The sequence below is a fragment of the Engystomops pustulosus genome, chromosome 10 (genome assembly GCF_040894005.1).
Source record: "Engystomops pustulosus chromosome 10, aEngPut4.maternal, whole genome shotgun sequence".
NCBI lineage: Eukaryota > Metazoa > Chordata > Amphibia > Anura > Leptodactylidae > Engystomops > Engystomops pustulosus.
This window is the reverse complement of record NC_092420.1, coordinates 15,390,982-15,415,701: the sequence shown is the minus strand read 5'-3', so window position 1 is coordinate 15,415,701 and position 24,720 is coordinate 15,390,982. Positions and strand designations below refer to the sequence as shown.

General features: G+C 42.6%; 1 protein-coding gene across 3 annotated transcripts in view; it reads left to right on the top strand.

The window, feature by feature from the left end:
- The window catches only part of TAFA1 (TAFA chemokine like family member 1), a 257,480-nt gene extending 240,545 nt beyond the window's left edge, over positions 1–16,935 (top strand). Inside the window, exons 5-7 of one of the 3 annotated variants that reach the window (XM_072127066.1) lie at positions 10,583–10,707; positions 13,261–13,327; positions 16,052–16,935. In XM_072127066.1, the coding sequence (XP_071983167.1) occupies positions 10,583–10,707; positions 13,261–13,278 (143 nt within the window). In that variant the 3' untranslated portion in view covers positions 13,279–13,327; positions 16,052–16,935. The remainder of the gene's footprint in view (positions 1–10,582; positions 10,708–13,260; positions 13,328–16,051) is intronic. The other 2 variants (XM_072127065.1, XM_072127067.1) reach the window with 2 other exon arrangements.
- Positions 16,936–24,720: the final 7,785 nt, after the last annotated feature.

Here is a 24,720-nt window from a genome sequence, read left to right as displayed (position 1 = left end):
AATGTGTCATAGGCGCGGCTGTACTATTCTTCACGCAAAACAAATTCCTGCGCTTAAAAGGGGGGCGTTCCGGTGCTCAGTCGGATCATGCGCCATATTTATCATGCAAAGTCCGACAGAAATGTGTTGCACGCCCCATGTTAAAGGCACACCAATAAAAAGCTGGTGCACTCTGTTGGGGCACTGCAGGGGGCGCCAGATTCATGAAGAACGTGCATCAGAAATCCTGAATCTGGCGCCCCCTGCACACTACACAGGTAACTGCACATAGTACAATTTGTACTGTTTTTGATAAAAGTGATTACCTTTCAGGGTCTTGTTGCTTCCTTGGGTCCGCTGCTGTGTGGATACTCCTGACTCACAGAACTAAGAAATCCTAAGTTCTAGAAAAGAACCTGTCAGCAGAAAGCTACTACTGAAAGAAAGTTATTTTTTAGGAATTTACATGTGGTTTTACAGTAGGGGGGGGAACCATTACAAAACTTGATTGGTGGCACCTACACATATTGGTCCAACCCCTCCCCCATTATCAACTCAATTTATATAATACATCGAGCAGGTCAGCTGAAATGTGTGGGTTCAGTCTACATCTCTCCATTGTATATGGGTAATTTTTGTTTTTTAACAAATAATTTTGAGGTTTTCTTTGTACGCAACTTTTTCTGCATCAACACGACTCAAAATAGCTTCTTTTATTGTGCATTATGTTACAGTTTTGGAAACCATAAGTCGTCTTTTCAAAAGCTTTTCTTTATTGTTGTCCCTCCTTGATGTGAAATACCCTTCAAACATTTGACTACTTCAAAAAGTTCATCTACAAAAGCCATTGAACGGTTTCTGCCTGCCCCTGAGCCTGATGACTTCTTCCCCCCTGTGATAAAAGCCGGCTCTATTATACGGGATCTGTGACATCTTAAAAGCTTGACAAAACGCGGGGTCGTATCCAAAGTTTCCTGTGCGAATCCTTCCCAAGCAATGTCAGGGGTGAAGGAGTTAATTAGTGAGAGCATTGGGAGAACGTGTCAGACTTTCTCATGCAAAGCTCCGACTAAATGAGACACGATGCCTGCAGATATCTAAACTATTGCAAATTAGCCGACTCCAAACTTGCTTATTAATAAAAATCAAATGAAGCTGCGCATTATCCTTCAAGGAAGCCTCGCTGATATCTGGAAGGAATTAAGAACTTCTGTAGTCAAGTTTCCATGTGATAACCTAAGCTGAAAATGAGTTAATTAGCAGCGGAATGTGTTCGATAGTTCAAAGGATGTTCTATATGTGTGCAGCATGTCATATCCCCACATCGTAGTTACAGGGGATTTTATCCCAAACACATGCCGTAACCGCATCACAAAACCTATTTCCATACACCCCTTCACATGTCACCAGGGCCGGCGTTACGGGACGGCGCACTGGGCATTTGCTCAGGGCCCCCTGTCCTAAAGGGCCCCCTGCATGTAGACTTTTGTGGGCAGAGGATGTATTTCTCCCTGTATTTAATATCCCCTGGTTGAAAGCCCAGATGCAGATACTTATCATCTATCCGTCTAGTCATCTATCTCCTATAATTTGTCCATTTATCTATCTAGCTTTTTGTCTATCTATTTATCTATATATCTTCTATCTACTGATCTGATATCTATCTCATATCTATCTATCAATCATCTATCCATCAAGCATCTATCTATCTATCTATCTATCTATCTATCTATCTATCTATCTATCTATCATCTATCTATCTATCTCATATATCTATCTATCTATCTATCTATCTATCTCATATCTATCTATCTATCTATCTATCTCATATCTATCTATCTATCTATCTCATATATCTATCTATCTATCTATCTATCTATCTATCTATCTATCTATCTCATATCTATCTATCTCATATCTACCTATCTCATAGCTATCTATTTATCTATCTATCTATCTATCTATCTATCTATCTCATATCTATCTATCTATCTATCTCATATCTATCTATCTATCTATCTATCTATCTATCTATCTATCTATCATCTATCTATCTATCTCATATATCTATCTATCTATCTATCTATCTATCTCATATCTATCTATCTATCTATCTATCTATCTATCTATCTATCTATCTATCTATCTCATATCTATCTATCTATCTATCTCATATATCTATCTATCTATCTATCTATCTATCTATCTATCTCATATCTATCTATCTCATATCTACCTATCTCATAGCTATCTATTTATCTATCTATCTATCTATCTATCTATCTATCTATCTCATATCTATCTATCTATCTATCTCATATCTATCTATCTATCTATCTATCTAATATCTATCTATCTATCTATCTAATATCTATCTAGGTCACTAGATGTATAACAGGGAATACATTATGCAAATCTTTTTAAACATTTTGGAATAAATGTAAAGAATAAATGTTTCGCACACACACAGATGTTACAATAGTCCTGGATGTCAGGGGCAGGCGTCCGGCTATGCTTTGCGTCCGGCTGTGAGTCGTGTTTCCTCCAGTTCCAGGTATTTCTTCCCTTCTTGATGTTTTGCAGTTTACACCATAAAACGGTTATTTTCAGCCTTCCCTTTGAGCTTCTTTCGGTAGGTGCTTGTTAGTCAGCGAGTCTTGTAGCCTTTTACCTCTCTCCTCGGAAACTTTCATCTAGCAGAATCGCTCGAGTTCCAGATTCTCATTAGTCCTGACATCGGATATCATCGCTAACGGGATTCTGCATACAGAACCTGATCTATAACTTAATGAGACAATGTTCGGATTCATTTTATGGAAAGCTGGGTGGACAGGGAGCAGAGATTATCCACTGAACTTTTAATTTCGCTTTTCTAGAGTCCCCACTGGCCTGAAATCACCCCTCATTATCCCTCATATGGCCGAGACTGTACGGCCAGGTCTTGGGGGTCACCAGAGGGGCAGCCCCTCGCTTTTCATTTTTATATCTTAATTGTCTGTAATTTAACAGAAATAATTCTGCTGATTGGCTGCAACTTCCTGAATCAAATTAATACCAAAATAATGGAATAGGAATCGCCTTAAAATATCCGAAAACTTTAACCCATGTTATGTTTTTTTGTAAAATCTTCCCATCGACCTCGGAAGTAGAGATCAGTGTATTTATATGATAGAGAATGTGAAAAAGTGGGACACAATGGGGCTCATTTACTAAGGGTCCGCGGAGCGCACAAACATCGGATATTCCAACGTTTTCCGATTTGCGCCACATTTAAAAGGGGATTACGTTGCACGCAATCGGATTGTGTTGCAATCGTGTTGGCTTACACGTGACACAAATCGGGGGGCGGTTTGTTGTACGATTTGATGGATTCGGACAAACCGCAGGATTTAACTTCAAAATTGTGTCACAAGCCACGCACTTACATACACCGGGAGGAAGATGGTGAACTCCGGTGGACCTGATCGGGGAAGCGACACATTCAGGAAACGATCTAAGTGAATTGCGGTAGAGTTCATTATCGCCGGACATTACGGATCGAGGGATCGTGCAAGGGACAGGTAAGTAAATGTGCCCCAATGTCCCTCCATGGTCAAAGAATGGAAAAATGATAAAATTTCTTCGACCTCATGGGAAAGGAAAAGCTTAATGTCATAGGGGGGCAATCATGACATAATGTCATAGGGGGGCAATCATGTCATATTGGGGCAGATTTCCTTACCCGGTCCATTCGCGATCCAGCGGCGCGTTCTCTGCGTTGGATTTGGGTCCGGCCGGGATTTATTAAGGCAGTTCCTCCGATGTCCACCAGGTGGCTGCTGCGCTGAAGTTCCCTGGAACGCACTGGAATACACCGAGCCGGGCTGATTGAAGGTAAGTGCAAGCTCCGCAACACATTTTTTTTTTAAATGCGGCAGCTGTTCCGAATCCGTTGGGTTTTCGTTCGGCTACGCCTCCTGATTTCCGTCGTGTGCATGCCGGGGCAATTCAGGGGAAATCGACGCAAATCGGAAATATTCGGGTAACACGTTGGGAAAACGCGAATCGGGCCCTTAGTAAATGACCCCCAATGTCATAGGGGGGCAATCATGGCCATGGCTAGTAGCAAGGGACGTCCATTTGCCGGATTGGCTGTTCAGCCACCAGTCCAGCAATAATTCTGGGCCACATGGGTCAAACCCGAACGCCGAACACAAACTAAAACTAAGGATCCACTTATCTCTACCGAAGAGAGTACCAGAAGATCCTCTGATGAGCCCAGGTTCTAACTCAATAGTGCACCCCAGAGATACATCCCATTCCCCCTAATTTGAAGGCTAACAGGATCTAGGGTACACCCTACAACTCTTTACTGTAGGAACAGAGAGACAATGGACCTTGTTGACCCAGGATGGTCAAGGAGTCTGGATATCTTCCTTGAGAGACCTTCCCATATGGGATTATTGTCTCCTAAAATGAGCCAATTATGGTTTTTTTGGTCTTGAACCAGTGCTGTAGGTTTATGAATGGATCTAATGGTCTTGTTTTTTTATTCCACCATATCTTGGCTTGAGCCCTAATGGTGAGGTACTTGGCAAGGGCGTCTAACCTTGGGGCAATGCAAGCCAAAAGGTTACGTCTGCAGGTAAAAGACTTATGAAACTTTGACAAGAACAAGGTATAATTCTTAACGGTAGTAAAACCTTAGCTCCAAATAAAGATGTTGAGCTCTTCCGGCGTTTTCGGAAGCCATGTTGGTGATACAAGACGTTATATGCTACGTTTTTTCCCGTAACTTTCTGTTTGTTTGCTTGTTTTTATGAATATCGTGATGGAGGGGACGGCAGAAGGTCCTGGAGAGAAAATAAACTGTAACTTAAATGAATCAATTACTTCTGGGTCATAAACTTCACAAAGCGCTCCTTAAGGAGGATGGGGGATAAATCAATTTCTCATCAAATGATGACTTCATGCGGACCCCCTACCTGTTGGTGAAAAGCAGATAAAACTGTTTGCACTGTAGAACGAGTGTTTCATGTGTAGAGATACCAGAACAAAAAGCTTCTGAGAAGTCCCCAAGGTCATTGGATAAACTCATGTGGAAGAATTTATCAACAAAGTACAAATTGGCTTCAGTTGGATTTCCCTTAGTCCCATAGATAAAATACATAAAGAAAAGTCAAAAAATCTGTCAAAGAATTTCTATGTTTAAAGGGGTATCCTCATAATCCACAGGATCACTGGGGGCGTCAACACTATACCCCCAACCAATTACTGGATAATCCATTTTGCTATGGGATGGGTCCCCTCTTGAGAGAAACCACAATGGGGGGAGAAGTCGACAATTGGCTCACGACCCTTTATAAAAAGTGTGGACAAGAAAACAACCTCCAAGACCATTTCACTTGATGGAGTAATACTTGCGCACCACTAATCCATTTCAAGACACTGATCCTCATCCACAGAAGTCGGAAGAATTTGGAGAATAGGGCACTGATAGTCCCTTCACATGCATGACTGGTGCCCCATTTTCTTCTAAGGAGCTGCCAATATCTGGGGGGTCATTCTCTTTGGATTCAGGGGTCTTCGGTCTTTGCTCCCCTGATTGCAGAAGATCTCTGATGCCCAGAGATCTGACATTCTTCTCCTATCCTGTGGATTTAGGAAAGGTGTTTTTGATGGGAGAGTGTCTTAGGAAAACTTACAAACTGACCATTGATATAAGTGGAAGTCAATGGTGCATCCACATGTGTTATCGGAAAGTTTGCTTTGTGAAAATGAAGGTTAGGCTCTGCTGTCCCAGAAGAACCCCAGACTGGCCAAAACCCAAAGTCATCTGGGACCTTATGAGTCCAAATAAGGGGAGTGAAGAGGGCACAGTCGACCCGGTCCCAGGAACCGTAGGGGGGCCCCTGGGACATCATTTTTGTAAAGGGCCAAATACGACAGCCCAGGGGTATGAAGTTATGCCTTCAGCCCAAATAATTTGTGTAAAGGGGTCACCAAGACAATGGATAAGTACAACAGACATTAGAAAGGTTATGGAGAGCAGTTTGTGAGATTTCGTTGAGGACATTGAACATAATGAATGTCTATTCATTATCCTGCTGATGGCTTCCCGTGACTCCCAGACGTGTGGAAAGGTCACGCTCTAAAAAATACATTAGATTTAGGAATTTGGCAGTGAAACTAATGAAGACAGGAAATCCCTCTTTCGGATAAGTTCATTCTGCATCGGCTGTTTTGCATGATATTTGCATATGCAAAGTAGGCGACACAGCTCCGTCGTCTAGTAATTAAAATGACAGGAAAGCCTCGTTAGAAAAAAAATAGACATTCTTACTGCCCAAAACTTCCACTTAATGACTGCGATGTGATGAGGCTGATGTGATTGTTAGTGTCTGATTGTATATTTTCAGCTCCACTTCTGGCATTCTTACGCTCTTCATATGCCGCATTCAATGAAAAATAGCCCCTAGTAAGAGCAGCCGAATCCTCAGATCTGCTTTTAATTCAAAGAAGCACGGTGTCCACATCATTTAAGATGTTATGTGCAACCTCCAAGGATTTTCATTGTGAAGAAATTTGTATCGTTGCCAAGTGGGTTAGACGCTCTTGTTTTTATTTGCCTAAAATTAAATCTGCCGAAGATTTGCAACAGAATGAAAACACAGGACTCCGGCTATGGACCAAGTGAAGATTCTCATAATGTAGTTAGAGTATTATAAGGTCAGGAGAAGATCAGGCTATTAGGTATACTTTATTTGATCCCATCTGTTTATGTTATGGTAAGTCATCATTGTGCTCACGGGGTCACGGATGACCCTGTGACCCATGTCGCAGGCGCACCTGTGTACCTCCGTGTGAGCCTCTCCCCCTGGTGAACTCACCTCTCCTGGCTCCAGCGACGGTCTCTGCAGCTCCTGCGCTGCAGCCCGCATCGTCTTGCAAAGAATTAAAGGGCCAGCGCGCCGATAATTGGCGCTGGACTGTCGCCTTCCCGGTTCAATTCCCAGCCCCTTCCTGTGTCCCCTGCCAGATCTTTGTGCCTCACAGCCTTAGAAAAAGCTCCCCAGCGATATTCCTGTGTTCCTGTGTATTCCTGCATTCCAGTGTGTTCCTGCTCCTGACTCCTGTGTTACCAGAGTCCCTCCTTGTTCCTGTGTTACCAGAGTCCTTCCGTGTTCCTGTGTTACCAGAGTTCCTCCTTGTTGCTGTGTTCCTGTGTCCCGTGTGCCTGTGTTCCCGTTCCCATCTGCCTGGTCCTCCCGTTGCTGACCCCAGATTGGACTTGACCCTGCATCTCTGCCACCTGCCCTGACCCTGTGCCTGGACCTGGCCACAAGACTGTCTTCCGTTAAGGTACCTCGACCTCGACTGCTACCGAAGGGCTAGATGCTTTGCGGCCGGCTCTGGTGAAGACCGGGTGCCACTTAGACTCCCGTCCCAGGTGTCGGCTAGTACCACCTCCCGCAATGGTCCAGTGGATCTACACATCCCGAATCCTGACAATGGGCTTTCATCATGATCTTGTTAATGGGTTCCTTTGGAAAGGGGTCTCTACCTTGGAAGAACCTGAGTAGAAAAAGTAATAGGGTTAGGGAATTCACTCAAAAGACAAGGCACGGACAGGTAAATAACCATCATCCTAGATGAAAAAAAGAAAGCGCTGTAATGGGGGTCTTTTTAATAATAGGGTCACTTTTTATAATTGCAGGATATACCCTCTCTCCAAATCTTATCTCTAGTAAAAAAACATATCCTTTAAAGATCACTGTAATGGGGGAACTCAAAACAGGAAAAAGGACAAGACAGTGATCCCTAATTATGAACATCCCCAACGTGCCCTGCCTACTGACTCAACTGACCCTAGACAGTGGTTAGAAACTGGGTGATGATTCCACCCTGCGCCAAAGTGCAGAACACACAAACAAGACAGTACAAATAGATAAGAAAAGTCACCAGAACCCGATCACAACAAAGAGAGCAAATGCAGTACACAATCACAAGACAGCAGAATAGTCTGAACAAAAGCCAAAGGTCAGGATACAAGGAAAATAATGAGCAGAGTCCCAAGCAAGATATGAAGCAAACTAAGAAGAAAACTCTATACCCAGCACCCTAGGAAGGGTAGGCAGGAGTCTTATGTGATCTCAGACCCCCGACCTAAATAGTGATTAGGCCAGAGCTCAGAGATCTGAACAGAGACAGAGGATGACGCTGATGTTACCTCATGATCATTCCTCATATCAATACATGTTTTGGTTTACTATTGAAGCTATATGATCAATTATAAGCACCTCCATGCATCTTAGCTCCTCATGGGAGGGCACTAAAAATGTGGGAGGGTCCTAAAAGAAAGGTCGTTAAAAGAGAGAATCCCTTTGTGCAAAAGATAAAAATCAAAGTAGCTACATAAATTTAGGCGATGTTCAAGAGAGATTTCTTTTCATTTAATATTTATTTAAGAATTAGAATTTTTGGAGTCTTAAAGGGGAACTTTCCCTCCTCAACCATCTTTAACTAATCGCATCCTTTAATTGATGTCTTGACTGATTCGATATGCAATTTTTTTCTCTAGTCCCCACCATTCCCAAGCAATCAGTGTCATGAGTTTTGGTCAACTATTAATTTGGGTCTCTATTGGCAGGTGGGAGGTCTTAGGCAGTCCACTTTATCTTAGGACCACCCATCTGACTCATTAGTACACTGATTACAAGCATTGATTGCTCATGAATACGAACTATTCAATTTTTTATTTCTTTTGTATGGCAAGTAAGAGCGGCACAGCTGGGCTGTGACGGTGGCTGCTCGGGTTTGACACCTGGCTGATTCGCCGTTGGCGATTTTCTCCTCTTTGTGCCTCCGCCACCAAATTTAGACTGGAGGTCTCTGAGCGTGTAGCAACATACCTTGTAAATGAACTTCTTCACTGGAGTGATCACGTGGAGTTAACCCTTTGCTCTATGGGTGATGATGTGTTTGGAACCCAGAATGTTACCTTTAATAACAGCCTTGTTATACATAGGGTTATGTCTTATGTATAATACCTGTTCCTACTACATGTCAGTGAATTATAGTAGAATTGCATAAGCTCACAATGTGATATAAGAACTTGACTCTTACAGTGAAATCATGAGTCATTTTTCAGTTATCAGATTTTTAGAGATGTATATTTGTATATTTTTCCAAGGAAGTGTTGTCTTAAAGGGGTTGGCCACTATTACAAAACTTTGTCAGGGTTTGTACAAGTCTTTAATAGGGTCACCCATACTTATCTACCCTGGTAAAGTGTAGTGATCCTGCAAAATTCTGTGCTGATTAAATTCTGCCACCACCAACCCCTAGGGTTCGATAGATACACAGTCTACAGGAGGCTTATTAGTTCCCTCTAGTGGTGACTTCAGGCTGAATGGCCACTAAGGTCTCCCAATCTGACCCCCTTAGACTACTCCTACCCATGTCCCATGCCTCTTCTCAGCATGTCATGTGACCAGAGCGACATCATCACGGGTCCTTTACCCTCCTAACATCAGCAAACTGTACACCATGTATGTATCTGATCACATGAAATCACAGAATGCCTCAATGGACTAATTCTTCCCACGCTTCATGGATTTATACTTCTTCTTATCCTCCACGGAGGCATGCTGCGATTTCATGTGATTAGATACATACATGGGTTAGACTTTGCAGATGTAACAGGATCTTTCATTATGTCATTCTGGTCACATGACTTTAGGTGCTCAATGATGTAACAGGGCTCTCCACACACAGAATACCATAGCCTGTCAATCAGGAACAAGAAGGCAGGTCAATGCACATAAAATTTATTATGCAGGACTCACTTAGTTTGATTGGACTCACATCAGGTGAGTTGCATATATGTATACAAACCTATTTTTTGTAATATTGCAGCCAAGGAAAGGAACCATTTATGAGTAATGTCAATACTTTATCATAGTTTTTAATGATGCCTTTATTTTGGGTGGGTTATTTGCATGACAGGTTGTCTTAAATAGGTTGTCCACTAGAGGCAATCCCTATTGGACAAAAAGGTTTACCAACAATAAGCTCTTTGTAGAGTGATCACACCAATAAATCTGGGTGGAGAAGCATCACAAATGTTCTGTTTCCCTGTAAAACCATAACAGAGAATAATAGGCATTACAAAGTTTTATAAACCAGATGATCCCTTTAAGGTGGAGTATTCACAATTTTCATTGACTTCAACTCCTTGCAACCCTTAAGAAGTGACGATCCACTGATTCTGGTGCAGCAGGAAATGTTTCCCTAGCCCTGATCATTCCAGAGTAATGAGTGCTATAAATTTTAGCATCCAATTTGTTAATACTGCAGGTGGGCGGTCCTGGGCTAGAGCAAGTAGTCTGGCACCACCCACTTCCCAGAAACCATATGGAGTGCTGAACTAAAAAGCAGTGATTGCTCGGGAAAGGTGGGGGCTGGACAAAAAATTTCAACTGCGTCAGAATCTGTGTTGAAGAGGCTATTATATGACGCAAATATTCGGAAGAGGTGACGGGTCTTCTTTTAGCAATGGAATTACTTTATGAGAATTTTACGATAGTTTTACATTGGATATTTTTTGTGTGTTTTTTTACAGCTTCAATAGTTATCGGGAAGTGGTGGTGCGAGATGGAGCCGTGTTTAGAGGGGGAAGAATGTAAGACTCTGCCAGATAACTCAGGATGGATGTGTGCGACTGGCAATAAGATAAAGACCACTAGAGTAAGTATCATTAGTGTCATGTACAGTCACTTACAGCCTCATGTATGTGTGCGCTCATGATAACAGATCTATCTTTGGGCAAAAAAATATTGCAATTTGTCATAAAGGGGTTTTCCAGGTTTAAAGTATTTGGAATATTGGTCATCGTGGGCCAGTTGAATGGCCACCAAGGTCTCCCGATCTGACCCCCTTAGACTACTCCTCCCCAGCGGAGTTGGTCAATAAGGGAATAGTGGGTCTGCGACACCTTGCTCCAAACATCCCCCTCCCCAATAAGCCAATTTACATTATAAATGAAGTCAGGGGCAGACAGCTCCACCTGATGTGTAGTGGTCATTCTGGCTCACTGCATCTGTAGCTCACATTCACTTCAATCAGAGAGGTGTTTTCAGCTCCATCCTAACAGGGGCTTATCTAGGAGATGCAGGGTCCCATAGCAAGCTTCTTAATGGGGTCCCCCTTCTCCCTTAAAAAATATACATATTTCTACACTCACACATGTGGGTAACAATTACACACATTGAAATACATATATACACACATTAATATACTTATATACAGATAGCATATACACACACCATATGCACATAAGCAGCATAAACATACATATGGCATACACACAGCATATATACAATACATACCTACAATACATACTGCCTTAGACACCCATGCAGCATATACACACACATATATATCAACATATACAGATACACAGCAAATACATACACATACAGTATAAACACACCCCACAAACACACATATAGCATATACACATCAGCATATACACACATATAGCATATACACATCAGCATATACAGCATATACATACATATAGCATATACACATCAGCATATAGAGACATACAGCATATGCACACACATACAGTATAACCACACCACAAAAACACATATATAGCATATACACAACAGCACATACATACATACAGCACATATACACACATACAGTATAAACAGAACACACAAACACACATATAGCATATACACATCACCTGGAATATGCTGTCCAGTTCTGGGCACCGGTCCATAAAAAGGATGCCCTGGAGCTGGAGAGGGTTCAACGTAGAGCCACAAAACTGATAAGGGGTATGGAGGGTCTCGGTTATGAGGAAAGATTAAAACAACTAAATTTATTTAGTCTGGAAAAGAGACGACTACGAGGGGACATGATTAATTTATATAAATATATGAATGGTCCATACAAAAAATATGGTGGTAAGTTGTTTCAGATTAAATCAAATCAAAAGACGAGGGGGCACTGTCTCCGTTTGGAGAAATCAAGGTTTAATCACCGGAGGCGACAGGGCTTCTTTACTGTGAGAACGGTCAATCTGTGGAATAGCCTGCCTCATGCGCTGGTCACAGCAGGGACAGCAGAGAGCTTCAAGAAGGGTCTAGATGCCTTTTTACACCTAAATAACATTGATGGTTATGTTATATAGAATTGTTTCCCCTAAATCCCTTCCTCATCCAATCCCTTCCCTTCCTTGGTTGAACTTGATGGACAAGTGTCTTTTTTCAACCGTATAAACTATGAAATAAACTATGAAATATACAGCATATACAATAATATAGCGTATACACATCAGCATATACAGACATACAGCATATACACACACATAAAGCATATACACACCCAATACACACTAATACCACAGATGCCAGGCCCCTCTGACATTGGAGGCCCCATAACAGCTGCTATGGCTGCTACCACTGTAGTTACACCCACAAACCATAATGTAAAACAGCTAAATGGAGGGATTCTGGGGTCGCCCCCTACTGATGACCAATTCCTATGGGGACCTCTCTATCTAAGTAGTGAGACACAAGAAGGACCCTTACCTATCAGATATTTATGGAAAGTGCAGGAGATGACATCATTGTCCAACAGTGGTACATCTCCTTTAGGAGGATCGGTCAGATCACTGGACATGTCTTCTATGGCAAATCCATCTTACTTAAGACTATTACATTGTGCTGTCCCTTTTTTACTACTCTTGTAGATGCATGAATAAATGATCAACTGGGTGTTACCATTCCTCATGTCAGAGGACATGTCCCTAAAAAGTCTGATACTGTCTTGTCAGTGCTAAGACCACCTTCACCTCCTTTAATAGACATCGTTCCACCAGGTCTAGGATAGTTGAAATTTTTTTCTCCAGCCCCCAACGTTCATGAGTGATCAAAGTTCTTATTTTTGGTTCTCTTCTGTGAATTGGGTGGAACCAGTCTTTTTGCTACATCTAAGGACCACCCACATGGTAGTAGAAAAACCAATCAGCATCCTGTCTTGGTGGTTTAGGTAGACAATATGCCAAAAAAAGGTTTGAAGAATCAAATGTGTGGTCATTACTCATGTTGGAGGCTATAGAGAAAATTCCCTTGGTGGAGCCACACCTATTAACTTATGGAAAGAGATGGAGTTGGTGAAATGCCATTGACATTAAGTTGTCTACATTATACATCTATTAGCTCTTAAGATGTAACTTGTGTGTTTCTGCTTCCAGAGGGTTCACTTTTTTGTTTTGTTTTTAAGTTTCAGGGTCACACATGACCACCTTCATGCAAGGCAAGATGGCATCTGAGGCCCTGAAACCTAGTAGGTATAGTCATTGTTGTCACTGAAAACAAGCCTGACCATTGCCGTTATTGTCATCATTCTCATCTCTGTTCTGAATATTTCCCATAATTCTTAGTTTTCATCTAATATTTGACGATCTTGCCAGCTCACCCTAGGCATGTATTTGTTTTAGTTTTGTTTGTAAGCAGCTTTAGAATAAATGCTACTTATGTTACCTGAATAGAAAGGTTCTATAAGCGGTGATACTAAGACTACACAACCAGACTGGGGGCGGTCCAGACTACAAAACAAGACTGTTGGTTTAGGCAGAACACCAGACTACCAACCAGACTGGGAAGTCCGGGTTACAAATTGAGACTGCTGTTACAGTGGGGCTGCAGACTACACAGCTGGACTGTTGAAAAAGTGGGAGGTCCAGACTACACTGACATCCTGGTTTTATAGAGGGCGGTCCAGGCTACACAGCCATACAGTGTTGTAGTAGGAGGTGCCGACTACACAGACATCTTGGTGTTATAGTAGGAGGTCCAGACTACACAGACATCCTGGTTTTATAGAGGGAGGTCCAGACTACAAAACCAGATCTGTGTTATGGATGGAGATCCAGGATATGTAGCCATACAGTTGTAAAAGGAGAGGTGCAGACTACACAGACATCCTGGTGTTGTAGTAGGAGGTTCAGACTACACAGACATCCTGGTGTTATAGTCGGAGGTTCAGACTACACAGACATCCTGGTTTTATGGAGGGAGGTCCAGACTACACAACCAGACCTGTGTTATGGGATGGAGATCCAGGCAATCTAGCCATACAGTTGTAAAAACAGAGGTGCAGACTACACAGACATCCTGGTGTTGTAGTAGGAGGTCCAGACTACACAGACATCCTGGTTTTGTAGAGGGAGGTCCAGACTTCATAGAGGGAGGGCCAGACTACACAACCAGAACTGTGTTATGGATGGAGATCCATATTGTTGTAAGAGGAGAGGTCCAGACTACACAGACAGAATGCTGTCAAAGGGGGAGGGGGTCCATACAACACAGCCAGATTGGTGTTAAATAGTGGAGGTCCAAGCTATATGAGCCAGACTTGATGACTTTTTGTGATTTATCGAATGGTGGTATTTCCCTCATTTTGCCCATTACATGCTGTAAAAATCCCTCACTTGACACTACATTGCCGTGACTATAGATACAAGTACTGTGTGGCTCAGAAGTCAGTCTGCAGTTGAATTAATACATAATTAATACCGTGTGCTGTGTACATAACTTAGATCTACTCTAGGAAGAAAACAGCTACAAGGTAAACAGTGTCTGGAGTGTGATGTGACAGGAGCGGCCATGTTTGTTAGCCTTTGTTATTGGGATCTGAACAGAGAGCCCTGGAGCTATGACATTAATTGACTGCACTCCCACAATCATCCCATATACTGCAGGCGGGTGCCCAGCCAGAAGCACAGAGGACACAGCCATGTTGTAATTACATTGCAGCGTGTTACTACATGGAGCAGGAGACACACAGAGACAGAGGAAAAATAGATTAAAAAATAGGAGATAAAAAGAAAGCCGAAAAGATAGATAGATAGAATAATAAAAAGAACACATGTAATAAAAGGGAATTACAAATCATAGAGATATAGAGGAGGAATAGAGGATGGCAGGAAAACAAAGGACGGAAAGAGAAATAAATTGTTCAAATGGGATGAAAGGAAGGAGATAAAGAAGGAATGAAGGCAGAAAAGAAGAACGGAATGGACAGAGAGGGAGGAGGAAGGAAGGTAAATAGAGAAGAAGATGGAAGGAAGAAAAAAGCAAAAGAAAAAAGAAAGGAAGAAGAGAGTAGGAAGAGAGCAAAAAAGGGAATATAATAGAGAAAAAATGGCAAGAAAACATACAAAAGAAGGGCTGAAGGACTGAAAAGATGGAAGCAAGAAAAGAAGTGAGAAGAAAGGGAGGGGCAGAGATGAAGGAAGGAAGGGACAGAGGAATTAAAGGAGGAGGAAGAAAAAAGGCAAAGAAAGGAAACAAGAGCTGATGGAAGGGAGAAACAATGGAAACAAATAAAGAAGAAAAAGAATATAGGGAAGGAGAATAACAGAGAAGAAAGGAAGGAGAGAAATAAGGAATGAAGGTAGAACATAGAAGGAAGGAAGGAAAGAAGGAAGGAATGGAGAGAGGGAGGGAGGAAGGAAAGTAAATAGAGAAGAAGGAGGAAGGAATAAAAAAGGAAAAGAAGAAAGAAAGGAAGAAATGAGAGAAGGAAGAGAGGCTAATAGTTATAAAAACTGAAGCACTGAAAAGAAAATAAGTGAGAAGAAAGGAAGGAAGGGAGGGGGAGAGATGAAAGAAGAAAGGAAGGGGAAGAGGAAGGAAAGGAGGGAGAAAGGAAAAAAGGCAAAGGAAGGAAACAAGGGCTGAGGGAAGGGAGAAAAGATGGAAACAAGAAGAGAAGATAGGGAGGAAAGAAAGGAGAATAACAAAGAAGAAAGGAAGGAGAGAAAGAAGGTAAGCAAAGAAGGAATAAGGACTGATGTAAGGTGAAAAAAGAGAAATATGGAAAGAAAGAGAAAAAGTAGAAAGAAACACAAGCAAGAAAGAAATTGGTTCTGAAAGAGCATAATTGATTAATTTGACTAATAGGAGAACTTATATTCCTTTCATGATTCAATGTGAATATTGTGTGATCACGAAATATGTTTGAAATTAGTAGTTGATTTTTCCTGAATATTTTCTCTTGTTGTTTTCAGATTCATCCAAGATCCTAAGATTTGTTTCCCTGTCATCGCCACCTCCACCCGCTGATGAAAGAGGACGCCATATACAAAACTATTAAATTCCTTCAAAATAAAAAAAATACCCTAAGGATTTACAAGCCAAATGGATATTTTACTTGCACTTTGACTTTTTGATGAAAAACTCTCAGTGGTTTCACTATGTGAAATAAAATAATCCATGAGGAGAAAAGAAACTGCAAAAAAGTTCCGCTACACGTTGACTATGGCCAAGAATGGAACTGGAAACACATGAATATTTTATGGGACGTGGAATTATGGATTTGTATCCGAGAATCACGTGTGTATATAGATGAAGGACGCACCTTTAAGACGCTTAGGACCCCTTTCTATACTAGGACTACCACCATGTTTATATCTATAGGTTTGAACTGGTTAGAAAAGGGTCAGACTTCTCATCCAGCTCTTGGAGAATCTTCGACATCTAACACGGAATCAAGATCTTCCCTCAATTCCGGTTAAACATGTTGATGATGGAATCTGTTATTTTTTTCTATTGTGTTCCGGAAGCTTTTTACCCATGTGTGATTATAGCATGCCAGCTTTGATTATGTCCACATTTCTATTCAATCGGTTGCTCCCGCCATCTTCCAACAAAGTATTTTTTTATAGGAAGTTCAACAGAGAAGGAAACGGCGTAAAGGCACGATACCCCCCCCCCAACCAGGGTGGACGGCCATGCGTCCACGGCTATCGGGATCTTTGTATTAACACTGGTGTAAATAAGATGTCGGCAGGATTTGTATAACCGGTGCTGTCCGCAGTAAATCCCACTGTTTTGCACTTGCTTATTCCTTTAAAAGTAAAAGTCCTAATAAACATTATTTTGTTTGATTTTATTTGGTGGTTTCAGAGTTAAAGTGGTCAGAGCAAGTTACTGCAGACAAGCTCCTATTCTTTTCATTGGAAGCTAAGTTTAGAAACCATTTAGAGTAACAAACAACAAAACCGTCAAGAAAAAAGACTTATAATTAGCAGGCCGGAGCAAGGGACAAGATGTCCGGGACTCCGGGCTGCTAATTATGCACGCTCCCTCACCTCCTTCTTACATGCTGGGAGCATGAGAGGTGACATCACCTCTCTCTGCCAACATGGGAGAGGGAGGTGCAAGGGCATGCATAATTAGCAGCCCAGAGCCCTGGACATCTTGTCCCGGTGCTCTGGCCTGCTAATTATAAGAATTTTTTCTGGCTAGGATTGGAATAAGGAGGAGTGCATGTATGTCTGGTTTACTGTGTTATCAAGATACATGTATAAACAGTAAGAATGGAGCTCCTAAGTAAGGATGAGTGGACCCGTTCAGGTTTGGCCAACTTTGGCTGAACTGGAACCTGAAAGTTCTCTTTGGGTTTGGTTCTGAGTATTGAACCCAAATGCTCACCCCCGATCGCGGGTGTTACCCTTGTGGTGACCAATGGTCCTAGAATGTGTTACTAACAGGGGTGTGCTGAACTTCTGGATGAAGTCCAGGTTCAGGGACCTGATCCTTCAATGATAGCAAGTACCCGAATGTCCACTCATTAGTACTTCTAAGCTCCTAAAATCAACCAGGATTATACACTCACCGGCCACTTTATTAGGTACACCATGCTAGTAACGGGTTGGACCCCCTTTTGCCTTCAGAACTGCCTCAATTCTTCGTGGCATAGATTCAACAAGGTGCTGGAAGCTCCTCAGAGATTTTGGTCCATATTGACATGATGGCATCACACAGTTGCCACAGATTTGTCGGCTGCACATCCATGATGCGAATCTCCCGTTCCACCACATCCCAAAGACGCTCTATTGGATTGAGATCTGGTGACTGTGGAGGCCATTTGTGTCCAGTGAACTCATTGTCATGTTCAAGAAACCAGTCTGAGATGATTCCAGCTTTATGACATGGCCCATTATCCTGCTGAAAGTAGCCATCAGATGTTACAGGGTACATTGTGCTCATAAAGGGATGGACATGGTCAGCAACAATACTCAGGTAGGCTGTGGCGTTGCAACGATGCTCAATTGGTACCAAGGGGCCCAAAGATTGCCAAGAAAATATTCCCCACACCATGACACCACCACCACCAGCCTGAACCGTTGATACAAGGCAGGATGGATCCATGCTTTCATGTTGTTGACGCCAAATTCTGACCCTACCATCCGAATGTCGCAGCAGAAATCGAGACTCATCAGACCAGGCAACGTTTTTCCAATCTTCTACTGTCCAATTTCGATGAGCTTGTGCAAATTGTAGCCTCAGTTTCCTGTTCTTAGCTGAAAGGAGTTGCACCCGGTGTGGTCTTCTGCTGCTGTAGCCCATCTGCCTCAAAGTTCGACGTACTGTGCGTTCAGAGATGCTCTTCTGCCTACCTTGGTTGTAATGGGTGGCGATTTGAGTCACTGTTGCCTTTCTATCAGCTCGAACCAGTCTGCCCATTCTCCTCTGACCTCTGGCATCAACAAGGCATTTCCGCCCACAGAACTGTCGCTCACTGGATGTTTTTTCTTTTTCGGACCATTCTCTGTAAACCCTAGAGATGGTTGTGCGTGAAAATCCCAGTAGATGAGCAGTTTCTGAAATACTCAGACCAGCCCTTCTGGCACCAACAACCATGCCACGTTCAAAGGCATCAAATCACCTTTCTTCCCCATACTGATGCTCGGTTTGAACTGCAGGAGATTGTCTTGACCATGTCTACATGCCTAAATGCACTGAGTTGCCGCCATGTGATTGGCTGATTAGAAATTAAGTGTTAACGAGCAGTTGGACAGGTGTACCTAATAAAGTGGCCGGTGAGTGTATATATATTATATCAATCATAGAACTGCTCTACAGTTCTTATACAGCTTTTGAGGGATCATATGTAACATTGCAGATATCACAGCAATGTGAGGACACACCTGTGGTGTACTTATAGAATGTACAATTCAGGAACATAAAGGCATAATTCACAGTCCTGCTGCTACTTACAAGTAAACATTTTGACTACACAGATGTCTGTGGCTGATATTTAACAATAGCTTCAGTGCCAAAACCCGGGTTTTCAACTGTTCCCTTTAATGGTGCAGTTTTTTGGGGGAACATTAAAATATAGGGATCTTTATACAATAGGACCTCCACAAATTACATTCCTTAGTGTGTAAGAGTAAAAATTACATTTCCATTATTCTAGACTTTGCCTCTTGTCCAAAATCCGCCTGCGCTCTCCAAAGTCTCGCTGCTTCCTGGCAAGTTGTGTTACGAACAAGCTGCACCTTCCAGGTCGCTATTACCTTCCGATGTGATCCTATTATGGGTACCTTGTATTTTGGATAGATTGGTTAATAAAACATACAGCATAAAAGGGAACAGATACAAGACTGGCATCCAACAATACACGTGATGTTACATGGCACAAGACTCGAGGAAGCCTGGAACTGAACCACCTGCTACAATTTGCCAAATTTGCCTTTGGTCACGTTTGTCAGCTTTCATTTCTGCGAATGCTGTATGCAAATTTTACAAAATTGACTCCTCAAAAGCGAGTGTTCCTCTATGCACCTGGTCACGCACGTCCACTGTGTATTGTCGTACAAATCCATTTTTCTGTATAAACCAAGGAGTAATGATAGTAACCAAATATCTTCATTGTCATCAAATTGGCCCCTGGGCAAGCAGTTGTGTAAGTCGATGAGCGTTCTGGTCACTACTTCCCACAAAGTTAACATGCTCCTCCTTTACTACTGGAATCAATTCCGGGATTTGATTGGTAGTTGGGGATTTTGTACCCCAGGGCCCTCCCACTTCTCTAGATGAGGATGAGATTGACAATGGATGCAGAATGGTATGTAAGCTGGCCATGCAAAGTCTCTACATTACCTACATTATGGCGTATCCCTAACCGGCCAACCAACTCATAGCCACACAGGTACACACTGGAACCAAAGAAGTCTTGTAGGCTTGGCTAACATACACTTGAATGGGAGATGAACCTAGAGTAAGCCTAGAGTAAGTGGATGCAACTGTCTATTTTGGTTTCATCCATTGTATAGAATCAGTACTATCAGATAGGCGGCTCCTGGGTGTCCCTCAACAACTACAATAATGACCTATCCTATCAATAGGCAATTGATATGTTGGAGCTTGAAAACCCCTTTTCTATGTAAGGTCAATCCATGACCCTACTCTACCACCAGAGGTTTTTGTCAGCAGATGTCTTCTTATTCCCCATCAACAATATATGAACATTTGGTCAAGTCTTGGACAACATGAGGCTGTTGAGATAATTGTCGACCCTACAAGGGTCCACAATTTTGATGACTGAAAGTCATTGTGGTCTAGGCTACGTGATCGTTGGTTGGTTCGAAACATTTTTTTGGTATTTTTTGGAGGACCAGATTAACTGGTCCCCCATTTTATCACCTCAGCAATTCTGAGTAATTGAGTTGGCAACCCTAGCGAAGGGTCCTGCCTGGCACTGCCCAAGTGCCAAGGCCCAAGGCCACTTCTCTTGTAGATGTCCTTTGTCAATTCCACATTCATTGGGAAGGTATATACAGTGGCACTTTTACCCATCAGCAGCCAAATACTGTAGATCAGGGGTTGCCCATACAGTATTGGGATGCTACCAAGTCCCCATGAGCCCAATGTTCATGTGGGTCCCCCAGCTGGGGACTCCGGAAATGGCATCCCACCCCTGGGTATGTATTATATCTCAACTGTCGCTCTCTTCTACTTTCCTTAGCAGAAGATTTAATAAAATTTATCAGAACATTCAATTCAAACCAATGTTGTTTCACTTGTCCTAGAATTTGTCATTTACATATTTTTAATAAAAAGGTCCTCGTTTTATAATTTTTAAAAAATTTTTCCCTTCCCTGTCCCTAAGCTCTGAGACTCAGGTACTCAGGTAGCCGGTATGGAATGCTGGGACTAGTAGTTTTATAATATCCAGAGATCCATAGATTGGAAACCTCCATAGACGGCGATACATCATATTCTGATGCCTGATAATCGGCGTCTTCACATCCGCCAGTGAGAGAGCGCACGCGGCGTCTATTACACACCCGACTAGTTTTGTCATCAGATATATTGATTGATGTTTACTAAATGAAAACACACATCTAACACTTTATCACTCGCTGTTCACATAATTACGGAATGATTAAGCCGGGTTTATGACAAATAAAATTTGATGTTTTAATCCCTGGAATAGAAAACAGACTTTGTTATGAGCAGGAATTATTCTGGTAATTGACATTAATTTGAGTAGAAGCCAATCCATGTATATTGAATTATTTATAACACGTCAATATATTTGCGTCACTGGAGCCCGCTACTACACAAACTATGTTACTAGAGCTCGTTACAATAAAAACTATGGCCTCGAAAAGCTGGTACCCTGAGCTGTGGGGTACAGATCCCTTCAGTGCATTATTATGGAACCACAGACACCCGGCATGACACCATATAGTGCATCCATAGGGCATCGTATCACCTCTTCAAGGTGTAAATATCTACATACAGGGTGAGGCAAAAGTCCCAGGACAAGGTGAGGGGGCCTATCTTTTAGGCTATGTACAGAACATGGCCGCCATTTTTAAAGCTGCCATATTGGATGAGGGACACATTTTCCCAACTGGAAAGTTAGTCATGTAACACATCAAATCGATTGCTCCTATAAAATTTGCTGTATGTGGATTCAAGAACTTTCAATACAGAGGGAGGAATTTATTAAGACTGGTGTTTAGAACGGCTTTGGATCGGAACCGGAGGTTTGCAGTATAATCTAAGCCGATTTTCGGGTGGAGACAATAGTGAATGTGATGGTTTGGTCATTCATGCCACCGGTCCATCCTCTGCCAACCCTGCTCCCTGTCCGGTCTCCTCCCCAACACCCCCATAGTCAACCAACAAGCCATAATGAATCTCCCCCAGAGATTCTCATTCTGATTCATATCTCATTATTTGGCTCTTCAGCTCGCAGTTCAGCACCAGGGACAAAACAATCAAATAGCATCACAGGAAACTTGCGTTGTTCTTGCAGCTTTTTGTTATTTTTGTGTTCCTTGTGTTACTTAGTGTGAGGAGCTTATTGACCTTCAGATTTTGGCCTCCTCATGAGCTTCCAAGTGAATGTGTCATCCTAGAAGAGAGGGTTTTCAGACATGTTAAGAAGAAGTCAACTTTTAGGCACATTTGGCAAAATAATGGTTATCATAGAATTTAGATTAATGCTGGCCAAATCCTGGACCAATTTTCTAATGAATCAGGTAGTTGGCGTTCATCTTGCCCTATGATGAGACATAAACCCCAGCTAAAGGTTCCTGCTTATTAAGTCAGAAGAAATAGGGACACATTTACCAAATGCTGGTGCTATGGGAGCCTCCATGCCCCCTGGCACTTGCGGAATGAAGCTACAGGTATATAAATACCAGGGGGCAACTGTGATGCACTGCACTGCCTGCACCAGGTCTGTTCCGGCATAGAAATGCCCTCTAGTGTGCACCTGAATGGGCAGGAAAGCCCCCTGCTGGTCCACTGCTTGGTCAAGAGCCACCCCCTCCACCCCAACATTTCAAACATGTATATTTCATTACCAAATAAGGCTCAGGTGGGTCGTCCAGAGTTGTCTCCTATAGACCAGGACCCTCAACATGATAGTAAAGAGTCTAAAAATTAGCATAATGGGGCAGATTTACATACCCGGTTTTGTCGCGATCCTGCGGTGCGTTGGATGGCGAGGATTCGGGTCTGCCGTGATTCACTAAGGTTGTGCGTTCAATTTCCGCTTCCGCGCTGAGGTCTGCCGGGGTTCACCTTCTTCTTCCTGGTGCATGTGAGTGCTTGATCTTGCGACAAAATTTCGTTTTTAAATTCCGTGGTTTGTCCGAATCCGTCGGGTTGTCCCACGGCACGCCCCCAATTTCTGTCCATGCAAGCCGACGCCGATGCGCCACAATCCGATCACGTGCGGCAAAAACCTGTGGCAATTCAGCGCAAAAAGGAAATATTCGGGAAACCCGACAGAATGGCGGTCCACGGACCCTTAGTAAATGAGCCCCAATGAGTGCGAAAATGTACCCATGAGCAGTAGGGGCTAGAGAAAAAATTCCAACTGTTTCGGAATCAGTGGAGTGATCAAAGGATTCAAAGAGTTAGAGTTGGTGAAGGTGGTTAAAGGTTCCCTTTAAGTGTCTTCATTTCTTATCGACAACTCCGCCAGAGACAAACAACATCCTCGTATCTTTCGAGTTGACCTACTCTTAAGACAAGAGTCATAAAAGTGTTTAATGAGTCTTCGAGAGTCGTCACTAAGTAGAACATCTTATGGAGGCCGCGCACATCTCAGGAATTTTATTTCCCAGAAGCCTTTGCTTAACCGACGCCGTGTTCACTTAGAGGTCATACCTCAAGAAGAAATTACTAAGTGTCCACAGGAGCACGGGAACACTCTGTTCCTGCTTCCTTTTTGGGTAAATAACATTTCATAATTGGAACATTTTGAATAGAATTTGATTACTTAATTTTCGCCAGCCCTCGTTCATTTCTCTCCACTTAATTAGATGAAAGCGGCAAACGGCGCTCAGGTAGCGATCCTGTGATTTATGGCCTCCAGGTAATAAAATAAGAAATGAATAAATCTCGGCGTGGTCTAATAAAGGAACATTAACGGCGTAGGAGATAAATCACTCACACTATCCTCATTATTACTCTAATACCTGACACTTAAAGTATATTTCGAGTTGACACTTGTGATGTATAGGTAAGGAAGCTTCCATTTTTTTGTGGTGCTCTTTCATATGGGTGTTAGGTTTATGTTGTATAACTAATGTACAGCCATATAGTAAAACTGATTTACTGGAACCAATGATCTTGGGCTACCATCATTTCCGAGAGAAGGGTCAACTATTCTCTATTATCTAAGTCCGAAATGAAAATGATATATCTGATACCCCAGTAAGTAAAGGATGAGAGGGCCTAGGTTTTAAGCTATGGTTGGAATATGGCCGCCAGTTTGAAAGATGTCCTATTGGATCAAGGACAGGTTTTTCCAATGGGAAGTAGGTCATGTGGCATATTGAAGAAGACCAGAATTGTTTCCGTTTTGCAATCTATTGAGGTTTAAAAGCTTTCAGCACTAAGATTCTCCACAGATTCTCATAACTGGAGATTAGTGGACCCAATGGGGGTCATTTACTAAGGGCCCGATTCGCGTTTATCCGACGTGTTACCCGAATATTTCCGATTTGCGCCGATTGTACCTGAATTGCCCCGGGATTGTGGCGCACGCGATCGGATTGTGGTGCATCGGCGCCGGTATGCACGCGACGGAAATCGGGGGGCGTGGCCGAACGGAAACCCGACGGATTCGTAAAAACCGCCGCATTTAAAAAAAAAATTGTGTCGCGAAAATTTCACTCACCTTCATCCTGGATAGGCCGGTGTATTTCGAGGCATTCCAGCGGACTTCAGCGCAGCAGCGCCACCTGGTGGACGGCGGAGGAACTGCTTTGATGAATCCCGGCCGGACCCGAATCCAGCGCAGAGAACGCGCCGCTGGATCGCGAACGGACCGGGTAAGTAAATGTGCCCCAATGTTTCCATTTGAGGCACCCCTGGCCAATCATTGCAATGGCTAGTAGCTAGGGAAGTGGATGTTCGG